Below are 27,669 nucleotides of genomic sequence, written 5' to 3'. Positions count from 1 at the left end.
TGATCATTTTTAACAGTAGGCTTCTCAATTCTCTCTCAGACATTTCAGCCAATATAGTATCTTTGTATTCACATGTTTAGTTGTGATGGGACTTTGGAGGTGAGACATCTCCTTAGTTTCTCATAATTAAAATTCTGTGCTATGATTTGTACATCTGTTGGTCTGTTTCCTTTTACTTCCTCAGGTGAGTGGAGAACCTACTGCAGTAACAAGTCAAACAGTTTAGCAATTAATCAAGAATTTGAATGAGTAAGGGATGATTGGAACCTTTATCTGTCTCTGCAGTAGAGTTGTACAGGAGCAAAACTCTGAGAACTCAACACTGGTTGAAAGGTATATGGATGGAAAATTGAGTATTATGGGCATTGGGCATGGAGAAGAGAGAGGAATAGGATGGTAGAAAGAAAGGGTGGTAGAAAGAATGGATGGTAGATGTAGAAGATAATAGTATAAGAAAGTTCTCTCTATTAATAACAAGGAAATAGAGAGGGATTTGTAGGATAGGGAGGGAGAAAAGAGAAAAAAGGAAAAAAATTGAACAGTTAGAAACCAAGTTAAAAAAAGAAAGAAAAGAAAAAAAGAGAAATAAAGACAAATGAGAGAAACAGTAAAGCAAGAACAAATTGGATGATTGGAAACCAACAATGAAAAAACAAAGTAAAACAAAAATCAATGAAAACTGACAAACAAAAAAAAACCAAGCAAACAAAAAATGCCAAAAAATCACTTATGTTTCTTGTTGGAAAGAAATATGTTTGTCCAAGTTAATCCTTGTCTTTGGTGTTGTGGGAATAGCTTCAGGAGGCTGGCATTGCACCTCAATGAACATGAAATGGTTTTGTGAATGTTTCCCAAAATTTGTCTCCAGAGATACATCATTGGTTTGAGTTTCATTTCAGTGAGCCATTGAATGGTTGTATAAAAGGAGATCTATAAGAACAGAGACTACAAGGAACGAAAATCCCAGTTGTAACATTCTTGAACTGCCATGTCTTTGGACTGTCCTCACTCTCATGTTGTTTCCTTCTTCCTCAGGTGACAATACCAGAGTTAAAAATTTCAACATATTCAGATTGTCTCAGGCATTTCTTTCCTGAACAGCAGTGTTTTGTCTTTGCCCAAAATATGAAATGGAGCTCTTGGTTCCTCTCGAGGATGTTCTGAAAAACATCCTAGATCTGAAATTCTAGAAATAATTGAAAAATTTTCTGTTCATACCTCTTCACCTGCAATGACTAAGACCCTAGGAACAGTGTCAAGGTTACTGGGAATCATGAGTCTTCTTTTTTGAAATCACAGTTCTGTGTCCTAATATTAGTTGAATATTTAATTATAGAACATGCTCTTTAGTAGGTTATTTCTTTTTTAAGTACTTTATTTCTTTATATAGAGAAGTGTATATTTGTAAATATTTATTCACCATATAGAAATGTGTGTGCTCATGTCATGTCATAGGATTTATAATTTTTCTGAAGCCTTGTCACTGATGTTATGGTTTCCAAAGAATATGAAGGACCTACATTTGATGAAATATCACTAACTGGGTCAGCATCTAAGAGAAGGAATGAACAAATGAGACTGCATTAAACTAAAGAGTTTCTGCACAGCAAAAGAAACAGTCACTGGACTCAAGAGACAACCCACAGAATGGGAGAGAATATTTGCCAGTTATTTATCTGCTAAGGGACTAATGTCCAGAATCCATAGGGAACTCAAAATACTCAAACCCCAAAGAATCAGCTCCCAATGAAGAAATGGGCACATGAATTAAACTGAATTTTCAAAGGAAGAGGTACAAATGACCAGTAAATACATGAAGCAGTTTTCAACTTCCCTGGTTACAAAAGAGATGCAAATGAAAACTACGCTCAGATTTCATCTCTCCCCAGTTAGAATGGCCATATTCAAGGACAATAGCAGCAACAAGTGCTGGCGAGGATTTGACGAAACAAGAACATTTATACACTACTGGTGGGAATGCAAGTTAGTACAACCACTATGGAAAGCAGTATGGAGATTCCTCAAAAGCTACAGATGGAACTTCCATGTGAAGGAATATAAGTCAGGATACAATAGAGACACCTGTACATCAGTACTCATTGCAGCACTATTCATAATAGCCAAGCTTTGGAAAAAACCCAGGTGCCCTACACTGATGAATGGATCAAGAAATTATGGTATATATACACAATAGGGTTTTACTCAGCCAAAATTATAATGACATGTGACTTGAAGGTGAATGGATGAACTGGAAGACATTATGTTAAGTGAAGTAAGCCAGGCTCAGAAAGACAAATGACACGTTTTCTCTCATTTGTGGAAGATAGATCAAAATGATAAACATATACACAAGACAACCATATATAAACTCATATGTAGAACATATTAGTAATAGTGGAACTACTCTATGGAACTCGGGGACAGAGGGAAAGGAAAAGAGAATGAAAGAGTACTGGTAATATTATAAAACATAACATCTGTAAAAGTAGAGGATATAAGGATGTGTATTGAAAGCTGTTGAAAAATGGGGGGTGGGAAGTAAAGAGGTAAGCAAGAGCAATGGAAAGGGCTGAACAGTGTGGAAACATAGAGAAAACCCTTGGGACACCAAATTAAATAATAATAATGAAAGACAAAACTGTGAAATAGGTACAGTGTGTGTGTGTGTTGGGGGTACTAGTGGGATGGGGAGGGTGAATGAAGGAGATCAAGATGAGGGTATATGATTGTTGGACTTCATATACTTATTATGAAATAGATTAAAGAACCCTCTTGCAATTGCTTTAAGTGGGGCAGGGAGAGCATTGAAGGGGAGAGAGGATGGGAGTGATCTAAGCAATGTACAATACAAGCCTAACTGGAATTGAATCCCCCCTGTATAATGGGTGTATCCTAAGAAAAATTTTTATAAAAAGAAAAAAAATCTCTTGTGCAATGGAAATGGAAAAGTTTTATCTATGGTCTCTTCTGAGAGTTTTCCTAGACTGACCCCATAATGAGAAATTGTACCTAAAGGACCAGAAAGTGAAGTAGAGACATAAACAAAAGGAGTGAACAAAGGGAGGATCAGAGGAAGATCAGGGTAGATCTGCAGAACTCTGTGGCCTTGGTTGTTGAAACAAGTGATAGACAAAAAAATAAGCAAGCAAACAAACAAAAACCATGGGATTCCCACAGATTTCTGGTATAAGGCAGAAGGGGCTCTTATATACTAGAAGTCAAATTTCTGATTAGTGCCATAAAAACTCAAGAGCAGAAGTGTTTTCAGGACTGGGAAGATCTGGAATCCTGAATGCCAGCAGTACTGAGCACAGTATGGAGAAGGTATACAGGAGTCTCCCAGGCTTCCTTTGGCTTGCCAGGGTGATGCAAAAAACAATTGTAACTACAATGAGCCAAACAGGATGAAAAATCCTCTCACATGTGTCATGATTTCCTTCAAATATAACCATTAGAGATGGAGTCAAGGTCTTCATCTTCATCTAAAATGGTGGCCCTATTCTACTGTTAGGTTAAAAGGGGAAAAGAGGAGAGTGGAAATCCAGATGTTTGTGGAGCTTTTGGACACTGTTTCCCAAGTGATAATAATTCTAAGACCTACAGGGAAGGGGCAAGGTGATGGCATTGGGACTTTGTAGAGGGAATGCAGCAACCCACGTCAGATTGATTCACATGTGTATATGAATGTGGTCTTAGGCTTTTTCAGTGAGCAATGATATTTCTCACTACTGAGTTTACCCTGATATCCATGTCTCATCTCTGTTTACATAGGTCAGACCTACTGGCCCACAGGACATGCTGCCTCCCACAGAGGACTGAAGGGTAGTGTGTCTACTCCTGCCCACCACTAACGTTACTCAAGGTCCAACAGGTTATTCAACAAAAGCAGTACATTATACAATGCATAGAAAAGGTTGGCACCCTATTGACACAGACAGGGTACATAGGACAGACATGGAGTATCATGTACCACTCAGTTGCAATTTAATAGTCTGTGTGTTCTGTAAGAATGGCCCAAGAGGCATTGCAACTGACAGTGGGCTATCACAGCCACCTTTGGCTCCTGTGTAACCCAAGAACACTGTCCACACTGGGGCAACACAGGAGACTGGTATGCTGTTATCCATGACTCTTTTTCTTTATCTCTTTGTGGGATGAAGGTCAAGATGAATTTGTGCTCATGTAGAACCATGCATGTTAATTTTTGATGTACAGTTGCAACAGTTTACACTCTCACTAGTAGAGAGGAAAGACTGTGAATTTCATCAAACTCTTGGCATTCTAAAGTCTTGTCAAAATCACTCTTCCTTGCCCATAATAGAGATGAAATAAGAACTTCACAATTTTAATTTGCACAGATTTTATTTAAGTAATGTCACACACTTATTCTTATATTTCTGTATATTAAAATGTGTTTGTTGGTCACTTCTCACAAGCTCTCATCATATGTTATCTCCATGGCTAAAGTATGCAATGCAAATGTTTTCTCCATCTTGTCATGTGTCCTTTTGCTTTGCTGAAACATTTTCTAGAAATAATTTCAATATCTTCTAATTTGTCTCCCAATGTTTGAAATTAATTAAATCAATCAAAATTAAGTTTGTCCTTATGGATATCAGGCCCTGATATTCTTTGATAATTGTTTTTTTTCACATTTAAACTTTTCACTAATGAAACTGCTAAGACACATAAACATTAAAAATGAGCCATGGTATCCTGCTATTAAAGTAAAAAAAACTTCATTTTATAAATTCATTACTAGGAATTCTTGCACTATTATATATGTGAACTGAGTATTTTCAATCCTGCACCAAGTAATTTACCAGCCCCAGGTCGTACTGCAATAAATACAGTGTCAAGTGTATCAAGGAACTGTGAAAATATTGAGGGGCTCTTGTTTTTACTTATTTCACTCTCTTCTTTTAGTTGATTTATCTCTTTATTTAATTCCTCAGATTTCTGTTTAAATCCATCAATAAGCAGTTCTTCTTGCACCTATAAAAGAGAGTCAACTTTTGAAACTCTTCAATCATTAACAGTCAGAGTTTTGCACCTAACAACCTCTACTGAAGCACATTCCCTTCATCTTAGAAGGTTCTCTGATATTATAGACACTTGGATGACCCTTAGAGTAGTGGGAGTGTATTCTACAAGGTTTTCACATCTATGAGATTTCCTCAACACTGTCTCACTGCAGGGTGGAGAGGAGTTTTGTTTCAACAGAAAGTATGCCATTTGGGAGAGAATGTGGGCTGCACTCTGATTCTCAACTCCAACAGGTGGCACAGTCAGAATCATCTAACAGACTGTGGCAAATGTTGACCTTGTGTAGAACACTGGTTATCAAGCTCTATGGGGACTCCAGCTGTACAGGATAAATCAGGCAGATATGGAAACAAATGAAGCAATTTCTGAGCTTTCAACACTCTCCCTTTTCTATCAGGTCAAAGATGATACATTCGGACTAGATGAATCTACCTCATGTCTCTTTGATGGTCACACCAAGAATCAGAAGGACTAGTAGATTAAGGTCCTATTCAATTGAGGCTCAGTAAACATCCTTTAATATCAACCAACATCAGCACAACACCTTAGGGGAGATTAGTTCAACCCTCTAAAGTCTAATGCTATTCAAGTAATGGAATCTTGCAGACTTAACAGGGCTTCAATAGGATACAGGAGTACTTGAGGTTTGCATTTTCCCTGGGAATCATTCCTGATCTAAAACCTTGGATCTCCCCTTCCTAAGGAACCAGGACACTCTTTGTCAGGCACTTCCAGGTCCTGTTGAGACTCACCTTCAGCTTGTGCTGCAGCATCCTTTCCTGCTCTCTCAGAATATTCTTCCTTTCCATTTCCCACTTCTCCTGCAGTTGAGCCATGTTTTCACGGAAGCTTCTCTCTTGAACCTCCATGATTTCTTCTTGCTCCTTCTGTTTTTGTTTTAATAGCTCTTGTTCCTTCTCAGCTGCCTCTTTCCTGTCCTCTCAGCTGTTTCACAATGTTTTTAGACAGGAAAGAAAACAAGAGTCAGGCCTGATCTCTACTAAAAGACCAAATTGATTTCCCAAGAAGGGAATCTCTTGATTTTCCCATTGGACATGGAAGCAGGATCATGATTCCCACCATGCGGGACCAGTACTGGCTGGCTGGCTGTGTGACCCCCAACTCCCCTATTGTTTCCAAATCCAGGAGAACCTGTGTTCCATAGGAGAAAAATAATTTATCTTTCAAGAGAGTCCTCCTGTCTATTAGTCAGAGGGCTTTTCAGGAATCATCTACTTCTCTGAGTGCAGTGCCCTCCCCTGCACTCAGAAGGCTATGGCCTTCTCTCCTTCTGTGAGGGCTTTGTCTGACTGCAGGATGGATTTCTGTATAGTATCCTGGGACTTCAGGAAGCTCTGGAGAGCCTCACTTGCCTGGGGAATCAAGAAAGAGCAAAACTATTTAGGCAGTGAAGATCTAGTCTTCTGATGAAGAAATTGTTTTCCATAAAATCTCAAAACTGACTCTGCTTCAGATCTCAGAGAGGTCCTTGAATTCCATGGCCACAATCAGCCAAAAGTCTGAAAATGATATGTCATCTTTTTATAGCTGAATAATATTCCATTGTATGCATGTATCATGTTTTCTTTATCCATTCATCTGTTGATGGACTCCTAGGCTGATTCTGTAACTTGGCTCTTGTGAAGAGTGCTGCTGTAAACATGCAGGTATAGGTGTCTCTATTGCATGCTGACTTATATTTCTTTCATCCTGATATAGCAGGATCATATGGTGGTCTTCTACCCTTCCTTAATGGGATAATATCTATATAAACTTCAATGTGTATCTCTTACCATCTGTACCAGGAAGCTTTCCTAGGCTATCTTCTTAGTTTTTCCATCTTTGTTGAGGTTGATTGACAAATAAAAATTCTATATGTTTAAGGTATACAACACGATGTTTTGATATATGTCTACATTGGTAAATGAGTACTACAAAAATTTTAATTTGTATATCAAGCACCTCATATAGTTACATTTTGCTGATGTGATAACACTTAAGATTTACTCTCTTAGTAATTTTCAGGTATACAATATATTATTTTAACTATTGTTACCCTACTATAAATAGGTTCTCAAGACTTATTCATCTCATAACTGTATATTTCTATCTTTTAACGAATATCTCCCCTTTCCCTCTTCTCTCAGGCACTGGTAATCACCATTATAACTATGTTAATATGAATTTGACTTGTATTTCTTTGTTTGTTTTCTCTCTCTCTCTCCTTCTCTTTCACCATTATAATTTCACCTTACAGTGTTTGTCCTCTTGTAGCTGGCTTATTTTATGTGGCAAAATGTCCTCAAATTTCATCCATGTTGTCACAATTAGCAGAACTTTATTGAAGCTGAATAATTATCCATACATATATATGTGATGTGTGTACATATATGGTATGGTATGTATATCTCTATGTATCTATATAGATACATACCATACCATATATGTGGATACTATAACATATATGTGGATATGCATGCATATATAATTATATTATTTAGTAGCAAAAGCATCATGGTAATGACATAAGAATAGATATATGGACCAGTGGAATGGCACAGAAAGCCAGGTCAGAATGAAATTGGACCCCTGAATTACACCTCACATTAAAACCAACTAAAGATGGATTAAAGAGTTAAGCATAATACCTGAAAATTTTCAATTCTTAGAAAAACTTTTGGGGAAAAGTCCATTGAAATTGGACTTTGTAATGATTTTTGGATTGAACACCAAAAACACAAGCAGGGAAATAAAATAGGTGAGACTACATCAGACCAAAAAGTTTCTGCATAACAAAGCAAACAACACAACGAAAAGGTAATATATAGAATGGAGGAAAGTATTTGCAAACCATGTATCTGTTAAGGGGTTATTATCCAAAGTATATAAGGAACTCATACAACTCAATAGAAAAAACCCAAATAACATGACTGATAAATGGAAAATAGACCTGGATAGACATTTTTCAACAGGCATCTGTAGAAGTGTTCAACATCACTAATCATTTCTGAACTATGAATTAAAATCACAATGTGATAATACTTTATCCCTGTTAGGATGATTATTATAAAAAAGTCAAAATATAATAAATATTGCTGAGGATGTGAAAAAGGGAAACCTTTATTCTTTCTGGGTGGAATGTAAATTTGTGCAGCTATTACAGAACACATGAAAATTCCTCAAAAGAAAAAAATTCTGAGTTTCTAATGACTGCCCTATTAGCTTTGGCATTTTCTGACTGTGTCTCTTAGGCAACTTAAAAGTCATCTACATATTATATATTTCTAATGCATAAATGTAAAAGAGGGTAATAGCTAACATACACTCTGAGAATTAAATTGGCAATCTAACAAAATCACCTGAAACTATTCCTAGTACGGGAAATCGAATGCACAAGGTCTGCTAACCACGATGGTCCTTATCATACTCATTGTTTCTTCATACCAGTTATAGTTGTCTTATAATAACCATCATTACCAAAGTCAAGGTGCTGTTGTTTTGTCCACCTGAAGTAACATCTTTTCTTCATATTCTATTTATTTACTTTATTTAGCAGAAAAACTATTCTTTTTTTTTAAAAGAAAATTTCTCATGGTGCTGGAGATAGAACCCAGTCCTGCAGATGGGACTCATGCCACACAAGTATTCTGCCACTGAGCTATACCCCATCCCTAAATTTTCCCCCTTCTTTGATAAAGAAGAAAATGGTTTGTTTCACCTGGATTCTTGGCTCTAAATCCTCCTTGGGAAAATTATTTCTTATTAATTTAACAGAATCCAACTACCAGTAGACAAAAAATGAAAAATACCAACGTATCTCCATACTATGCTTTCATTTCACAAGTGCTGCTATGGTTTTAAATTTTCAGAAGGAGCAGCAAAGACTCTCTCACTATGCTCTTTGAATTGTACTCCTTCTTCCCCATTCCTCACCTTCACTCCTTTCCTGGGCACTAGCTGGTAGTCCTGCTCCACCTTCCTCTTGGCTTCTAAGTAGAGACTATGCCCTCCAGGAACAGAGAATGCTCCTCTGGAAATGCCTTCTATCAAGGGCTCTGAAAGCTTCTTCAGCTCATCCTGGCAATATTTGATGGATGCCTCTTCATTCTTCAGGACAAAATCTTCCTTCTTTCTCTCTATGGTGCCCTGAAAATTTAATGTAAGGGAAAGACAATACAAAGAAACTGTTAGAGGAAGGTCCTTTTGTGATCCTCTTGGAAGAAGCAGTGTGACAGCCACACAGTGAACTGGTACAGGGAAGGAGCCAGGGGACTTGATTAGTCCCATTCTGCTCAATATTGAGTGACCTCTGGAGACCCTATTATCTCCCATGGTTTCAGGTAAAATACCTGTAAAATGATGGAGTTAGAAGATAGATGATCTATTTAGATGCAGGATGATTAACAGATATACAAACTCTAACAATGAACAGTAAAACATTAATTTTTGGCTGGAAGTAAAATTTCCTCAGAGATTGTGGGTTGTTATGGTTGAAAATACACACTTGGGAAACCAATCCCCTAGAGATGATTTAAATGTGTCCTGAACAGATTTGAACCTTTCAAGAATTCTTTCAGTGATTGATTAAGGTGTGAAGATACTGAAAGAGATTTTTTTTGTTTATTTGTACTTATAAATTACAATTCAGCTGGATTCCCTCAGGATGAACTAGCAGATTTGTTACTTTTAGGGCAGACCCAGACAGACTGAAAGACAAGCTTTCAGTGAGGGTGCCTTTGGGGAGTTGAATTAAAATGTCCCTGAGAGTTCTCTCTCTTCGTGTCCACACCCTTTATCATCCTAGGGCCTGTGAATCAGATGCTTGTTAATCCTGTGATTATATTATGTTAAATAGCACAGGTTGAGTTTAAGAAATGGAGAGTACCCTATTGGGCATTACCTAGTCACGTGAGCCCTTTAAAATGTCAGTTTTATCTGGCTGTGGCAGGAAAGGAAATCAGAAAGACTAGAAACAAGAGAAGAATTTGATGTGTCCTTGCTTCCTTGAATGTGGAGAGCGTGTCCTCAGATTGACTGCATGAAAAATAAGCCCATTCAGCTCCATGTTTTCAGCATCCGATGCACTGAGCAGAGCACCCAGATAGCTGTGCTTGCATCTGACTTAAAGATCTCTGAGCTGATAAAATGATGCTGTTTGAAACTGCTAACCACATGATAATTTGTTTTGTGCAACGGAAAATAATGCCTTTTAGAGAAAGGGCACTGTAGCCTGAAGAGCTCTGTTACCCAGAAAAATCTACGTTCTTTCTATGATGAGAAGAACATGAACCATGGGATAAAAAAGACGGAGGCTAAACCTTACTCCAAAAGGGGAGGGTTCAAGAGGAGTAAATGCTAAGGTGTATTACCACCAGCATCTTCTGGAACTCCTGATTTTCATCCTTGAAGGAGAGCTCCATGAAGTTCGCAATGGCTTCCCTCTCGTAGGCTGTGTGCACGTCCAGCAGCTCCTGGAGAGTGTCTGTGGGGAGCCCCAATCTCTGTGCCATCTGCTCACTGTAGTTGTTGGCTGCCTTCTGCACAGCGGCTGTGTTCTCTCGGTGGGCCAGGATGGTCACTGCATTCTCCATGCAAGGCACTGTTCCACTGTTGATGGCATCCATGTAGGTCTTCACCAGTGTCCCCAGCCCTGGATGACAGATAGTAAGGGAATAAATGGAAACTTCTCATTAACGTTTTTACAAACTTTAAGAGCTGGCCTATAAAACTCTCAAAAATCTGTTTATCTTAAATTTTCCTTCTCCTCCTACCTTTCTTTCTTTTTCTTCTCTTTTCCTAATTCCTGCTCTTTCCATGTGATCTATAATCCATTTCTGCTTAATACATCACTGTTCTTCATATATGCTCCTTCTTTTGTGTTTCTCATATTTAGCACATTACCAAATTACAACCAAGAGGTTTTATTCTTTCCTTGAAAAACTACTTTCCCAATTTAAATTAACAAAAAAAGAGTTTCTTATACAAGTACAGTTAATTACACAATTTGTGAGTTTTAATTTCAAATTTAAATGCTAGTCTCCTTCGAAAAATATGATCAGAAATCAATGATAGCAACATGGAGTACTGAACCAAGTATGAGTCCATCTCAGGTTGGAGACTTCATGATTGCACAAGCCACATATCATGAAGTCAGCCCTATTTAAATTTGTTTCTGAAACAAACTGCAAGGGATTTATGGCCTGTTGTTTATTTTTTGACTGGTGTCAATTCAAAAGAGATCTTATATATTCTCACTTATCCCATGGGATTTCTCTTCATTTTTCAGGATTCTCTCCCTAGTGGCAGTTTGTACTTGTATCCTTAGTGTATTAGTTTTATGGCATTTTTTAGACCTCAATAAACTCTCATATATAAATGTGTAATTAAGAAACATGCATGATCACTTGTTTTTCCACGTTCCTTTACAGAAGCAAACAAAGATATTGACAAACCCTCAAAAGAATAATAGCTTTATCAAACATGCTAAACCTCAAGAACAGGCATTGAGACAAAAGTAACTCACGATTTCCAGTGACAATGATCCCCTCTCTCAGTGTCTTGGTCTTTCCCATGGTGAAGATATAGGTACAGAAATTTTTTGTTTGCACCTGGAAATTCCATTCCAGTTGATTTTCTGTAACATTTTCCATATGGCATAACAATTTTTTGTCACTTGTAGGCCAGTCAAAGACAAAGCATTTCCAGACTGGAAAGAAATATCTGATACATTCTCTAGATTTGTTGGAATTTTGAATTCGGGGATTCCTTCCTGCAAAAAGAGTTCATACTGAACAGGCATCCTGCAGACAATGTGATTGAAAACTTTTCTAACAACCTTTGTGTAACTATAAATCCTGTGTTTCATTCAATTACACAGAGAGCTCATGGTAATCTACCCAGCAGGGGAGTCAGTCATCTCAAGGGAGAAACCTATGACTGGCTTCTGTAGTCCTTATATTGTGGATATAGATAAACTATGCTTTAAGGGTTTGGAATAATTGGTTAATTTTTAAAAAGCTGCCAAAAAGATGTTTCTGATACTGTACTTCCATGTCAGAAATGAGGCATAGGCTCTAAAGTAAAATAATGTTGAAAGTAGGGATAAGATGTTGCTGGGGAAAATGTCATGAAGGGAGATGATTCTTAAGTCAGTAAAAAAAGTTTCAAAATCAGAGCCAAAACTACACACGATGTAAATATGGTTACTGATTCCTTTAGCACAAACTCCAAAGTAAAGTTAATCTGCATGTGATTTGAAAACCTCTTGATTTCCTGAGGCTAGATTATATTGAAGTTGACATTGCCTTACAGAGATTCTGTGTCATAAATCAGCTTTTAAAAATAAATATTTGTTTAATGAATGAATAAATAAATGAATAACAATGGATATCAACACTAGGTACCACTGTTTATCTATTCTACTAAATAGAATTCATGTAGTAAAATTTTAACATTAATGTGATGACATATTGCATAAGGCTGTGATATTATTAAAATGGTGAAAGAAAGAATTTAACAGCATTTTGGGGGACCATATATCAGTTTTTCTCCAGGAAAAAATGTAATTTAACTAATATCCTTTCTCTGAAGGGTTTATCTATATAGGTTAATAAAATATAAGCAGTGAAATATGTTTTAAAAATTAGCTCATCAGACATTCCCGTGATTTGGAATTTATTCAATTCTAACTTGATGAGCTATTAATCTCAAAATAGAATATGAGGAGCAGTTAAGTAACAAATATTTGAACCTTTAGAAGTAGTAGCATTGATTCTAATCCACAATTTTTTCATGATATTAATGGGTCTAAAATCACTTGATAGAACATTTCTCCTAACTTTACTCAGGGAGTTAAATCTTAACCTCCAAAGATTTTCAACAAAAATTGCTGAAATCATGACCACCTGTCAATCATCATTCACCATTAGCAAGAGCCTAATCCAATCTCAGATAAACATGTATGTCAAAGGCTGAACAGGGTTGAGTTGATCACAGTTCCCTGTTTGAACCTTTCCCCACCCACGCAGGCTCTGATACCTGGAATCAACTTCAAGGCATTCTCCAAGTACTCATCTTCCGTGATGTCGTGCCCATCTAACTTCAGCTCCAGAGTGAAATCCCGAACAGCACAGACAAAGTCTGGAAAGAAACTCACAAACTCTGCCGAGTCCTCTACTTCATCTGATTTGGGGCTGCATTTTGCCCTTGTTAGCTGTGTTAATTCAGTCACATAACTGGCATCACAGCTAAGGAATATGAGACAACAAATCTTCCAGATCTCACTTAGAAACAAGTTTCGTAAACATTCCTTTTTCTCCTGTGTCCACTCTTACTTAACCAAGATAATTCAGTTAGAGCAAAGAAGAAATAGTCTCAGTTATCATTCTCCTAAACTCAATGAATCATGGAGGTTCTGTTCCTGGAAGGATACTGAAGCTGCTCCAGGGCCTGGTGGTTGATGGTGCCCATGCTGTTGTAAACAAAGGTGCTGCTCAGAAGCATGGCCAGGGCAAAGATCCATGAGTCATTCTTAGCATCACCTTAGACAGCACATGAGAGCGAGGGACTTAGGGGTCCCTCTTCATTCACTCATTTGCTTGTGCATTCATTCTTTCTGCTGTTCTAGTGCTGGATCCAAGGGAAATAACACATCTCGAAGATAATTCTAAATGCAAATCTCATTATTGATTTAATATTGAATCCTTATCAGAGATTAGCAAGTTAACTATTGAGACAAATGAAGTTCTTCATGTGTGTAAAATATTTTATTAATTGCCTACCACATGGTAGGTATCCATTAATAAGTGGGAAATTATTTTATCGAGAACTTCATCTTGATCATGGCAGTAGTAAGGACACAAATGCTGCCGTTCAATTAAGTTCAACAACTCCACATTGGGTCTCTGACAAAATCCAGACCTATGTTTGGTTTTCTGGATATAAATTTCCATGTAACAGTCTTGTCCCTTAGCAAGGGGACTTTTGGCAGTGGCAAATAAACATGTCACATTTTAATTTTAACCAAATTTTTTTTTGCCTGGAGTGGATGTAAGAATGTAAAACAAAAAAAAGTAAAGAGGTAAGGCTCATAAATAGGAAAAATTACTCTGGAAATTCAGTACAAGAACTTCTTCCAGGAGTAAGTTGAAAATAGATGAGCTTAGAGTTGATAGAACACAGACTTGTGGAGTTGAGTGTAGGATAGGCCAAGGAAGAATTGTTACAGCCCAAAATATTCAGGTATTGCAGAGTTATTTTACTGGACTGAACCAAAGACCATGCATGTAAGAATGGAAAAGGAGTCTGGGAATAAGATTTATGGACAGCTTTGAAATAGATGCAGATTTCCCCACGCTGCTTTGTAAATTGTGAAATCTTCCATGAATTCTGCCACCATCAGTTTATATTTTGTTTTGTTTTCATCTATTGACAATGCAAGTCTATTATAAATCAGCAGTCTGTTTTGGGTGTATATTTAGATGATAATTGACAATTTTAACACTGATTTTCAAGTTCAGAATTTCTAAGTCTGTGCCTTCCTCTCCTCCCTACCTTTTGCAGTAATGGAGGCCAAAAATCTACTTTCAATTTAGACTCAGACTAATACAATTAGGAGAATGGATTGATTGCAACTAATACTATAAAGACATACCATAAATTATCAATTTTCAATATTTGGGGTGAGTGTTATTCATGCTTTTAGTCAGTACAGAATTCATTGCCAGAGTTCAGAGACTTAGATCAAAACCTTAAAGATGAAACTGAATTTTGTTTAAGCAGAGTCCTTCATTGAAGCCCCATTTTCATGGTTCCTACCTGCAACCCATCAGACCCATACACTCATTGATTACAGCTTTCTCCATGGATCTAATCTAATGACCAGATCAGCATCTTTCTGCATCTGTGTTACCTTGGGGTGATCACACCCCACATATCTTGTCTTCACAGCCAGGCTCCTGGTCTTTATCATGTTTACTGTTATGCCCACAGCTGTTAATACATATTTGTGAAATTACATCATAAAGATCTAACCCTAACATATCAGGAGATGGAAGTTTGAAGATACAGAGTTTAGCCTCATGATTCATGATTAGATTTTCATTTTACAGGAATGTGTCATAGAAATTGAATTGAGGAGACAAATTTGACAGTAATGTATAATCAAGAGCAGAGAAAATCTTCTGCCTCACCTTTTCCACATCACCCAGGCCCTCAGTATCAAAAAGGACCAGTGTGTGGTTTGGCTTGTTGGGGTGGGGCAGGCACCACATCCAGATGCCCTTGGTTTGAGACCTCACAGTGGATCCGAGGGGGTAGCCTGCAAGGGAAGAGGAGAAACAACAAACCATCATAGCAGAGACCATGCATTCATGGTTACATTGGGTAATGTGGTAGGAGTATTTAGCAAATGGCAAGGAAAGTGTGTGCTAATGTATTAACATGGGTAACTAATTCAGTGTTTATTAAAAACTTTCTCAAGAAATGTTTTATGCCCTCTGTTCAACTCATACTTCCAAATGCTCAAAGTAGGTTAAATTACAGAACTAGTGTAAACTTTGTTAACATATGTAATTTTACATGACTGTGAAGAGCTCTCATGTCCTGTATCTTCTATTAGAATTCAATCAGTGGGAAGCAACAGAACCTGACCCCACAGCAGGCATGTGTCTCTTATCTTTCAACCTAGCCTGCCACAGCATCCCAAGGGCCTTGTTCTATCTCAAGTCAGGTTCTTTTCATGTAGCTCCATCCAACATTTCTGCCCTTGGCCACATCATGGCATCCACTCTTGCTTGTCTCTTCTGGGTATGGAGTATACACTTATGTGTACAAGTATACACTTGTGTGCTTCTTTTGCAACTCACCAAGTACTTTCTCACTGTTTATCGGATCCCTTGATAATTGTTATGCCTTTGTACAGGGGATATTAAATGTTCTTTAATTACCTGATAGTGGATGCCGTAGTTTGGATCCAGAATATTCCCCAAGGGCCCATCTGTCAATGCCTTGGTACACAGTGTGGTGCTTTTGAGAGGGGATAGAAACTTTAAAAAGTGGGCCGTGTGGGAAGTCTTCAGGTTATTAGGGGCATGCTCTTGAAGGAGATTGTAGGATCTGGGTCTTTTCCTCTTTTATTTTGTCTTAGTGGCTCACCATGCAGTGAGTAGTATGGTTCTCTCATGTACTCTGTTCTATGTATGCTGACTCACCACAGACCAAAAAGCATTGGGGTCAATCGATAATGGGTTGAAACATCCAAAACTGTGAGCCAAAGTAACCCTTTTGTCTTTATGCCTGACTTATCTCAGATATTTGTAATACTGATGGAAAGCCGATATAGTAGGTCATCGGCATCCTGCCAGGACCTATAAGTCTACATTGGGGCTTGTTGGTTTCTCACCCCCCTTTCCTCCTTTATTTTATTCCTTTTCTTACTGAGTTTCAAGCAAATAATGAGCTCAGTGTTCTTTGCCTCATCATGGGGATATAACTGAAGGGAAAGCAGGAAAGATGCCTATTGGCATTTCTTTTCAAAGGCTTAAACCCATAGTACAGAGGATTTGAGGACCAACCCTTGGAACCACCAGATGATGTATCCTACCCAATAGTTCAAGATTTTTCTCACGTGGCATATAAGAATACTTCCTTCCTTAAGTGGAGGTAAAAATAGATGTCATAATGTTCCTACAGGATCGTGGTGCAGCACACCTAGGGCTCCCTATGTGAGGTACACAAAGAGGGCATACAGTTTCCACTTTTCTACATTGTGGTAGGATCTCATTGCTTGCTGGTTAATACAGGGACAGCCCATTCGCAGTGATGCCAGTTGTAGAAACCATGAGGAGTGATGAGAGATCATTATACTTAGTTAAGTGAAGTATCAACAAAACAAAGCAAGTCACCCACAAGAGAGAGAAGCAGTGACCTGGTCCTGCTCATGGAGCTTGATTGCAAGTAAGTCTTTTATTTCTGTTCTTCCTATGTCATGGGAAGGGCAAGAGTCACAGTTCAGATGTTTAAAGCACTTTAAGACCATAGACTCTTAAGAAAGCACTGGGAAGTTGCATCATTGTTATTTGACATCATCTTGAGCAGAAAGTAAAAATAATACTATTAACACCTCCTTTAATATCTGCTTCTTAAGGACTCCCCTGATCCTTAAAAATGACAGGAATTTATTTGATCTAGACAAGGAAAAGGGTCTTCCCCTGAATAATGTCCAAAAATGTCCCAAAAGAAAGATAAAGGCAAATGCTTGTGTATGAGGTGCTGGAAAATAGAAAGCTAAAAGAGGCAAGAGGAAATCAAAGTAAAGCGAAGGAGGTAGAAGGATAACGGGAGGCACAGAAGGTAGGAGAGCAGAGAGAACAACTGAGGAGAAGAGAGAGAGAGGCCAGTGGGTGGAGGCTCTTCAGAGTTTAGTAGACTGAATGTCAATAATGGCACTGGGCCAGTTAGCTGGAGAGGAAGAGAAAAATGACCTGTAGGATCTTTAAAGATAGAAACACCAAATAGTATCACGGTAAGATTGTCTTAACAGTCAGTGCAAGCAAAAGAGACAACTTGATGGGAAAAACACAAATTTTATAAAACAGGGAATACAAATATCAAAGATGTTTATGCTTATTTATAGTGAGATAATATCATGAAACTAGTCAGATCCACAGATCAGAAAGTTAAGCACTTTTCTTATGTTACTAAATTTTTGTAGGATGTGTAGAACCATCAATTACTGATGACATGTATGTAAATTGTATGTAAAATTTCAAATGGTACATTAAATCATTATAGTATTAGTTAGAAAGATGAAAGTCATACACCTATGGTCCAGAAATTCCATTTCTGGGTATGTGGCACAAGGGAAGTTTGCATATGAATAAACAATACTCTTGGCAACATTATTAATTAAAGATAAAAATGGAAATAACACCAATATTCATCATCAATAAGTGGATAAATAATCTGTGGTCTCCTGAGACAACAACATAGTATAAAGTAGTGAAAATGAAGAAACAATAGTACATGTGGTGACTAGAGGAAGCTTATAACTTCTTTTGGAGCAAAAGAAGCAAGGCACTAATAACACATAAACTATAATTTGCTTTCTGTAAAATTTAATTACCATGCTAAGTTGTTTTCTAGAATGCATAATAGACTATAGAACCATTTTTTTAATGCAAGAGTGGAAGAATTGTGCCCTGAAAAATCAAAATATTGGTGCGTTTTAAGGAAAGTGTGAGAGGCTGTGACCTGGACTTTGCAGAGTTGCTAAGATATACTTCTTGACCTAGATAGGGATTAAACAGGTGTCTGCTTCATATTTCTGAACTCCATCATACATATAATAACTACACTATGTGCTCCAGTGGTGATAATTTACTAAATATTTTCTATGAAGTAGTGAAAAAAAAGAAAGAAAGAAGGAAAGGGAGAAAGAAAGAAAGAAAGAAGACCTAGAAGATAGCCTAATTTGAATACTAGAAGATATACAGGTATCCTACTGATTATTTGTCCACCCTCTTTTTCAAAGAACACATTGCACTGCATTTGTGGGTTCCTTGGGATAAGTGTGTAGCTTGGGGGAATGATGCAGGAGAAATGAAGGGAGTACCTGGTGGATCTCAGCTCCTGAACAGGTGAGGGGTGGATGGAATGAGGAAGAACAGTGGGTTGGATCTTTTGATAGAGTTGGGGAGCTCTTTGTTAATGGGTTAAAGGGGGAGAGTCTATGGATAGGTTTGAGGTTATAAATGTGATGATAAATGAGAAATATTCTTCAGTGGGAGGGATTAGTCTCCCACAAAAATGGCCCTAGAGAATGTGTGATCAGCTTGTTTTATCATTTTTCCAAGCAAATGGCCCCTGTTGCAGGATCACACTCACCACTGTTCTGTCCAGCAAGACGATTCATGATGTAGGATTTTCCTGTACGACACAGCCCAACAATGGCCACCACTACCAAAGGTTGAGATATCTTTTCAAGAATCCTTAAGGCTTCTGAATTCACCATCAGCTGCTCCCTCATGTTTTTCACTAGACAAATGAGGGCTCTCATGGTAGATACAAATGGCATGGTTCCTGAAACTTAGAAAAGCCACTTACTGGAATGCATAATCTTGAGGTCATTTCTCCTGGTTATTCAAGGCACGTGCATATCAATTTTCTGCTTGTGAAGTAAGGACACCAACTTTCTACATTTTGTATGCGTCTAAATGAAAACAGTCTAGCATGTCAGAACCTGTCAGAGATGCCTTATGCACACTGACTTATGACTCCTTGACAAGAATGACTCTTTAAAAGCTTGCTGGGCTTTTAAAGAATGCAATGAGAAAAGCAAGGTACTCATGACAGAGTCATGACACCAGTGACATTTTGGGATAAGTGGACACAGAATGCAACATGAAAAAGTTGAAAAGTGATTTGGAAAAGGTTCCAGACATTCCAAAACAATTTGATGTTTCATTAATTCATTGAGTCTTTATTATCTGCTATATACTAGACACTACTCTTTTTTTTTAATTTGCACTCTGCAAGGAACTGTCACTTTATTTTTTAAAAATTATTCATTTATTCACATGTGCATATGTTGTTTGGGTCATTTCTCCCCCCTGCCCGCTCCCCTACCCTCTCTCCCCCTCCCCCCTCAGAGCCAGGCAGGTCCTGTTCTGCCTTTATCACTAATTTTGTTGAAGAAAAGACACAGCATAATAAGGAAGATAGAGCATTATTCCTAGTTGAGTTAAGGATAGCTATACAGAAATATTCCTAGCATTGCTTTTGTACTGGAAACTATTCTATGTTTCCATTTTTAAGGAGGATATAAATTCAAGTGGGGGAAAAGGTAATAAGGCAAATATGTGAAGTATATGAATATGAATGTGTGTGATAATGGTAATTCTTAGACGGAAATGAGCAGATAATGAGGGAGGGATGTTGGGTCTGAATTTACATTTACAGCAGCCTGAGAAGTGTTCTGTGAGAATGGGGGAAGTTGAACATTGTCATTGACTTTGATCGCGATAGTCAAGAAAACACTGAGAACAGGAGGAGGGAGGCTGGAAGATTCTACCCCATAGGAGAACCTTGCAGGGGTGCTGGGGTTTGGCTCTTCAGTCTTAGAAAGGGCTTCCTCCCCATTCTGCCACAGAGCATGTTTGGACAAACTCATCAGTTTTCATGCAGGACTCTGCCGCACCTCTTGGTGGAAGACCAAAAAGGAGCAGCAGCACATTCTAGGGTCCCCTTGCGATCACCTCTGCAAAGTAGATTCTGAACCTGTCCATAGTGAAGTGTTGGGAGGACCAGACGCCATCCCACCACTAACAGTGAACTCTATGGTTTTTGCCCACTGGCCAGTGTGAGTCTGCACCCTCATAGTGGAGTGTGCAGTGAGCAACATACTGATGTTGGTGGCTGAAGGAAAGGGGCTTGGAAGACCAAGTTTAGGAGCTGACTCACCTGGCACTGTAGGTAGGGGAAAGTTGTCAGATGCCTTCTTTCACTCCTTGAGCTGCCTCCTGTTGCTGGTTCCTTGGAAAATCCACTGTTCTTAGAAGCTGAAAATCTAACAGGGTATTACAGCCATCCAATTAGGACAAGTTGAGATGAGAAGAACTGAAATGGAAACTGCATTCCTTCCTTGCTGAATTGACAGTTGAGATTTCTGCACTATTTCTTAATGGGCAGGAAAAGGGAATATGTGATATGAGTTGTTGGGGGAAGACAGTCACTGGTCTCCTTCAGCCCTTTCTGAAATTCTTCTGCCATTTCTACTCAGAGAGTGAGCCAACAGTTTCCCTATTCACTTGGCCTTTAAATCTGGTAATCTTAGCCTTGTGACAAACCGTTGGTTGAACCACAGGTTACCACCCCACACTTGTGGGCATTCTGAGTCCCCTGGAAACCAGTTCCAATGACCTGCAAAGTCACTGATGGGGAATATCCCACATCCTTTAGCAATAGTTAGTGGGTGGGGCCCCCAGAGCCAACCTCAGCATGGTGAGTGTGGTAAGGCAAGTATAAGTGCCTTGTTTTCACATGAGTCTCTACAAGCTTTCTCTTTTCACATTTGTACACAGCATAAGGGCTGGCTCAATTTAACTTAAACTTTTGAATTTGTGACGCAATACCAGATTTCACAGTTAGAAAGTACCCACTCCAAATCTTCTTAGTTCAATTTAAGGGAAAAATATGATATTTTGAATGACAATTCTTTCTTTCCATAATTGAAACAGAAAAGGAGAAACCAGGATCCAAACAACCAGCATCCAGTGACTGTCTGTGGTGTTTCCCAGGATGAACACTGAGAGAGGGCCAGTGGTTTTCTTTCAGTGCCTCTTGGATCTAGACAAGGACATCAGCAAAGTGACCTTCTGCTTCCCTCCACTGTGTTTCTGAATGCTGGGGGAACCAATCTCCTACCCATGGAGGAGAGAACAATACTTAACAGCTGAACTCCAGGTTATGAATCCCTGCAAAAGCAGTGACTGGGTGTCTGCCAGCTGTACCAACCTTTCCTCTTCTCCTCCTGTATTTAGCAGGGTGAGGGAAACAGAAATTGCAGCTGTGGCCTGACACAAATCTTCTCTGATTACCCTTAATACTGGTTGTTTTAGCCCTTTGTCTCTCATTTCTTTGAAACACTATTCTGCTGTTAGCATCCCTTTCTGATCTTCATCCAAAGCCATCATCTTCACAATGGTAAGAAATGTAGAGAAAGCTGTAATTTCTGGTGCGGCCAGCTAGTGAAGCACAACAGGCAAACCTGGCAGCAGAGCTGTTAGCCCTGAGTAGCTCCTTTCCTGCCTGGCTAATAGAACCCTGGCATGACACCATCTCTCTCTCTCCCAAGAGGGCTTTCCCTCACTCCTGGGGAAGTGCATAGAATGCTCAGTGAAACTTTCTTTTTGAACAAAGTTATTAAAAATATTGTGTAGAACTAACTTTGAGCTTTATGCATAAAGTAAATGTAAAACACAAATCAGTTTCATGTTTATACTTGATCCCCATACCTCACTATATATGTATATTGGATTAAAAATAATCCAAAATATGAAAAAGTCTGAAATCGGAAACACTTCCTGGCATTTTAGACAAAGGATCCTCAACCTGCATACAATGAGACTACAGGAAAATAATGGGATTTAATCTTTTTGGAAAGAAATTACCCACCACAGGGTCAATGGGGGTCTTAAGAACTCAGTTCATTTCAGTTATAAAGAGTGGCCTTTCTCTTCTGGTGTCTCAGACTGGAAACGTATGTATAATATCACTTCAATTTGGACCTGACACCTTGTTTTTCTTAGTTGCTACAATTTCTACCAAATAAGACCAAGACATGGTTCAAGAATGCTTTTCTTTTCCTGGTGGAGAGGAGGGCTTCTTGGAGATCCTGTCAGTTTCAATGCTAAGACATTAACTCCTCCAGGTATGTGAATCAGTGATGCAAGCAATTCTTCAGGGATTAGGAATGGATTTTTCATCAGTACAAAGCCTTATCACTTAATTTTTAGGTCATCTGCTGTCTATTCTTCCCTCATGAAGAATGAGACTTAAGAGTGTGATAGTGATATGGTGGTGACAACTGTCACCTCCATGGATCTCCAGAGTTCATTTGACTGATCTGGCTGATGAGGTGGGTCCTTCTTCCCTCACCACTCCATGTGCCTTACTCTGGAAGCTGAACAAAGGTTGAAGGGGATGACCTTTCCTGATAGAGGAGGACCATACTTGGGTCCAGGGTATTGGAATAGCTGCATTCCCCTAAACAAGTTTTTTTTTTTTTTGGTTGAGCCTGGGGCTTGAACTCAGGGCCTCATGGTTGGTAGGCAGGCATTCTACCACTTGAGCCACTATGCCAGCCTTAAACAAGTTTTTAAAAATGAGAATTCAGTTCCTAAAATGACTGGTACCAGATCTCAGGTCAATTTTCAGTGTACCTTATCTAGATCAATGATGTTATACGTCCAGTGTTAAATGTCATTAAAATCATCACATTACTGATGTGTATAGTACAAACTGTATATGTTCTTCATGATTTTATTTTCCTCTCAACTCAGTCATATCTAGCAGGCATCCTGGAGGTAAAGCTAGCATACTCAGCCTCCATCTCCTAGCCATAGTTTGCTGGGTCTTTAAGTGTCCATCAAAAATAATACTAAAGAAACTAGAGTTACCTAGAGTTTCCTTGGCCTTAAAGATATTATTATGCATGTGATGATCAGATGATAGGGTACCTGAGAAGCCACACAGCCACATAATTTATTACTAACTGCATGCACATATCATTAATGTTCTCTGTTTCTGGTTAGGTCAAATTCCTCATGTAGTGGATTTGATCAATTATATATGTTCACAGATTTCTCCTTGATCTCATGGAATGATTATATCTCCCCAGTGGATTACAAGGTATCTGACTTGCTCTGCAAATGAATTGTGGGTGGAATGGTCAGAGTTATTAAAGACATTTCTTGCCTCTGTAAGATGTGAATACTAATAATAGCTACCTTATTGGGTATACAAAATATAATATTAAGTAACATTCTTGGTACATTTCAAACCTTACCTGGATCATAGTAAATATTGTATTAAGTATTTGGTTTTTAAGAAAATTAAGTATCTCACCAGGTAACAAGAATAGAATTCTAAATGCAAGTGAGGGATTGACTTTGGATAGAATTCGTTACATGGATCTCAACTAGGAGTCAACTTGGATGAGAAGGAGACAAGGACCTATGGGAGCAAGGAAAGGCACACAGGAGAGGAGGACAAGCAAGCAAGAGAACAGCAGTGGGAAGATGCTCATAGGGAAGGACCAATTGAGAATGAATCAGACCAGGAAACCCAGACTTGCCCTGGGATGTCACAGCATAGATGCAGGAGACAGCCCGGCAGGGGTCTAGTCCCAGGGTTCTTATCACTTACTTCCTGTAAGACCTGGAAACAGAACTTCCCTCTGTAAGTCTTTCTTTTACTGTTGTGCTGGGTGGGGATACATAGTAGCATTTACAAAAATTCTTACAGTATATCAAATATATAATACTTGAATACACCTCTCCACCATTCTTTCTTATCAATATTATGAATAAAACAGTTCCTGCCTGTTTCATTTCTATAAGGCTAATAACAAACAGACTCAATAAATAATTTTTAAATTTCCCAGGATGACTCTAACATTTCTGTAATGAGCAAGTGAGACAGTGAGGCATGATGTAATAGGAATCAATTATGTCCTGTAAGTGGTAATTACCAAGGGAATTAGAGAATATTTTTGTTAGGAAAATGTTTTATTGGTGTCTTCATGGACTTTGTATGTAGAATCGTTGTTCTTTTTCTGTAGTTGTTGGGGCACAGAATTATAGAACGAAACATGGGTCTTAACTACTGTATTAGATTCAGGAGAAATTAAATATTTCTTCCCCTTACAAATGACTTTTAAGGAAGCACTGCAAAAAGGTCAATAAGCTTACAAATATTTCTCTCTTCTTTTTCTCTTTACTTTTCCTGTTTTTTTCCCCCTCTCTGACTGCAATGCAGTATGCAGGTATCTGAGCCAAGAAGCTTTAAAATCCGAGTTAAATAAGTAGGAGACAGTTGATTAGGGCATGTACATGATCAGAGGTTTCCAAAGTTACTGCCAACGAGGCATGTGGAGGGACAGTTAAAACTGCTCCAACCCTGGTTTTCTCTAAGTACTGCAGCTGTACTGATGCAGTTCTTGAATGGACTGTACATTTGAAACAGTGCAGATACACTTATAGGCTTAGACCTTAGAGTGTTTTTAATATTTTCTTAGCTAGAGTGAAAGTGAAGGAGTCCACATAATTCAGCTGGGAAAAATCCAGGGAACAGTGCATGTAGACACCACAAGGATGAGCAAATCAGGCTTTTAAATATTTAAACTTACTAAGGCAAGGACCATCTTCTCTCTCTTTCCCAAATCCAGGCAGGGGACAGTAAGGGAACATGTGAAGATTGGAGGGGGAGGGATGTAGGAGGAGCCTGCAGGACCACCTCTGCTCTGCCAGGGCCTAGGATTTGGTCCCTGTTGTCAGGAAAGACTTCAGCCCATACTGGGCAGATGTAAGAGGGACACAGTCCCTGTGTCCCAACCAGGGCTCCTTTGCTCAGCCCGTTGGATGCTCTAGAAGAAACAGCTCATTCTGGGGCCTCACAGTTGCCTCTGAACCAAAAGGAGACTGGGCTGTCTGGAGCACAGAGTCCCAGGGAGCTTCCCTCTGGCCTACCACTGCCTTCCATAATCAGACCCCTTGCCCCAAGTCACTAGGGAGCTTCTTTTTTACTGTTCCTTAACGGAAATGCATGTGGATGATCCAGTTTCGCAGAGAACTCACCTGGCTTTGTAGGCAAGAGGCAGGTGCTCAGCTGTCTTAGCTTGGTTTCCTCTGAGACTGGCTGATCAGGACAGCACTGTTCTGAGAAGTTGAAAATAAACAGGATATCTTAGCCCTGTACGTAAGTGCTGGGCAAGAGAAAAACTGAAATTGAAAGTACCCTCATCTTGCCTAATTAACCATTGACACTTTGGCACTGTGAGCAGTTAGTCATGACAAGGGAGCAAGGGAGTTTGTGGGATAAGGGAGGAAAGTTCACAGTCTTCCAAATGATTTGACAACCTGAAAAGAATACAAAACATAAAGAAAACAAACCAAGCACAAAGGAGCAAAGAGTCTAGTGGATTCTCCAAACAACACTGACATTTATTTGGGAATTGCAGAACATCACAATGGGAATAAACCTGCCCTAGTGAAGTACAGAATTAAAAGAAGTTAAGACAATGCGAAGTTTTTTTTTATTCTTAAACTAAATTTATTTTTAACCCATGCATAATAACAAATACATAATACATATTAATCAGGTAAGTTGATGTTTGCAAGCATGTACAAATTGTATGCATCATGTCATGTATAAATCAGGTGAAAACTCAAAAATCCTTTCTTTTAGCTTTTGAAAATGCAAAATATTTTATTCATCTATAATCATCCCACTGTTCAGTAGTACACAGAACTTCTCTTATCTAACTGTAACTTGTACCCGCTGATCAATGTTCCCCTTTCCCTTCCCCCACAATGGGAAGTTTTTAAAGACAAAAAAGAGGAGGATTACATAAGATGTTTTGAAAAAATTAATAGTTGGCCACAATGTCTATGTTCCAGCATATTCCCTATTCTTTCCTGTTGTAGTTTGAAAGCTTCAGGCCTTATATTAAGATCTTTGATCTACTGTGAATTGCTATTTGTACAGAGTGAGAGATGTGGATCTAGTTTCAGTTTTCTGCATACAATTATCCAAGTTTTTCCAGAAACATTTGTTAAAGCAGCTGTCTTTTCTTCAACATATGTTTTGGGTACCTTTGTGAAAAATCAGGTGGCTGTTGCTGGGTTTTGTTCTGTTCCATTGATCTTTATGTATGTTTTTGTGCAAGTACTACATTGTTTTCACTGCTATGGCTCTGTAGTATAGGTTGAAGTTGAGTATTGAGAAACCTCCACTGTTGCTGTTTTTGCTCAGAATCATCTTGGCTAATCACACTCTCTTGTGCTTCCAAATGAATGTTAGGGTTGGTTTTTCAATCTCCATGTGGAATGTCATTGGGATTTTGATGTGAATTGCATTGAATTTATAGATTGTTGTTGCTTGCTTGTGTAGCTATTTCACAATTTTGATTCTGCTGATCCATTAGCATGGAGAGTCTTTCCATCTTCTGATGTCTTCTTCAGTTTCTTTCTTCAGTGATTTATAGTTTTCATTATAGTCGTCTTTCATGTCCTTTGTTATATTTATTCCCAGTCATTTTATTTATATTTTGAGGCTACTGTGAATGGAAGTGTTTCCACAATTCCTTTCTTAACCTATTCATTGTTGGTATGTAGAAAATCTACTGATTTTCATGTTGATTTTATAACCTGCTACATTAACAAAAATGTTTATCAGATCTAGTTGTTTTTGGTGCAGTTCTTAGGGTCCTTTAAGTAGAAGATCATGTCATCTGCAAATAGACATAATTTTACTTCTTCCCTATTTGAATCCCTTTTATGTCTTCTTCCTGTTTTATTGGTCTGGCTAGAAATTCCAAAATTGTGCTGAATCAGAGTGGGGAGAGTGAGGACATTTGTCTTGTTCCTGACTTTGAAGCAAACGGTCCCAGTTTTTCCTCATTTAGTATGATATTGGCTATGGACTTGTCATATATATTCTTTATAAGTTCATCTGTTCCTAGTTTCATCAGAGCTTTTATCAAGAAGGATATTGAATTTAGTCAAGGCTATTAAGATGATCCTGTGATTTTTGTCTTTGCTTCTGTTTGTATGCTGTATTGCATTTATTTTTTTAACGTGTAATTCAGAATTTTATTTTATTTATTTATTTTTATTCATTTATTCACATGTGCATACATTGTTTGGGTCATTTCTCCCCCCCTGCTCCCCATCCCTAACTACTCCCTCCCATCCCCCTCACTTCCAGGCAGAACCTGTTCTGCCCTTATCTCTAATTTTGTTGAAGAGAAGACATAAGCATAATAAGAAAGACAAAGTGTTTTTGCTAGATGAGCTAAGGATAGCTATACAGGGAGATTTCTAGCATTGCTTCCATGTATCAATG

The 27,669-nt window shown here is 38.4% G+C and overlaps 1 protein-coding gene across 1 annotated transcript; it reads right to left on the bottom strand.

Annotated features, from left to right (window-relative positions):
• Positions 1–4,361: 4,361 nt before the first annotated feature.
• On the bottom strand, positions 4,362–25,482 carry LOC141417436 (guanylate-binding protein 3-like). Its single transcript, XM_074056076.1, is given in 13 exon segments — positions 4,362–4,995; positions 5,799–5,979; positions 6,295–6,419; positions 8,980–9,192; positions 10,416–10,696; positions 11,570–11,815; positions 13,084–13,280; positions 13,478–13,586; position 14,885; positions 15,237–15,364; positions 18,931–19,131; positions 20,506–20,611; positions 25,401–25,482. Coding segments are annotated over 11 exon segments (1,890 nt in total). The 5' UTR covers positions 19,121–19,131; positions 20,506–20,611; positions 25,401–25,482; the 3' UTR covers positions 4,362–4,776.
• Positions 25,483–27,669: the final 2,187 nt, after the last annotated feature.

This window comes from Castor canadensis, chromosome 15 (assembly GCF_047511655.1).
Source record: "Castor canadensis chromosome 15, mCasCan1.hap1v2, whole genome shotgun sequence".
NCBI classification, from domain to species: domain Eukaryota; kingdom Metazoa; phylum Chordata; class Mammalia; order Rodentia; family Castoridae; genus Castor; species Castor canadensis.
Note: the sequence above shows the minus strand (reverse complement) of the source record. Positions and strands in the feature narration are given on the sequence as shown.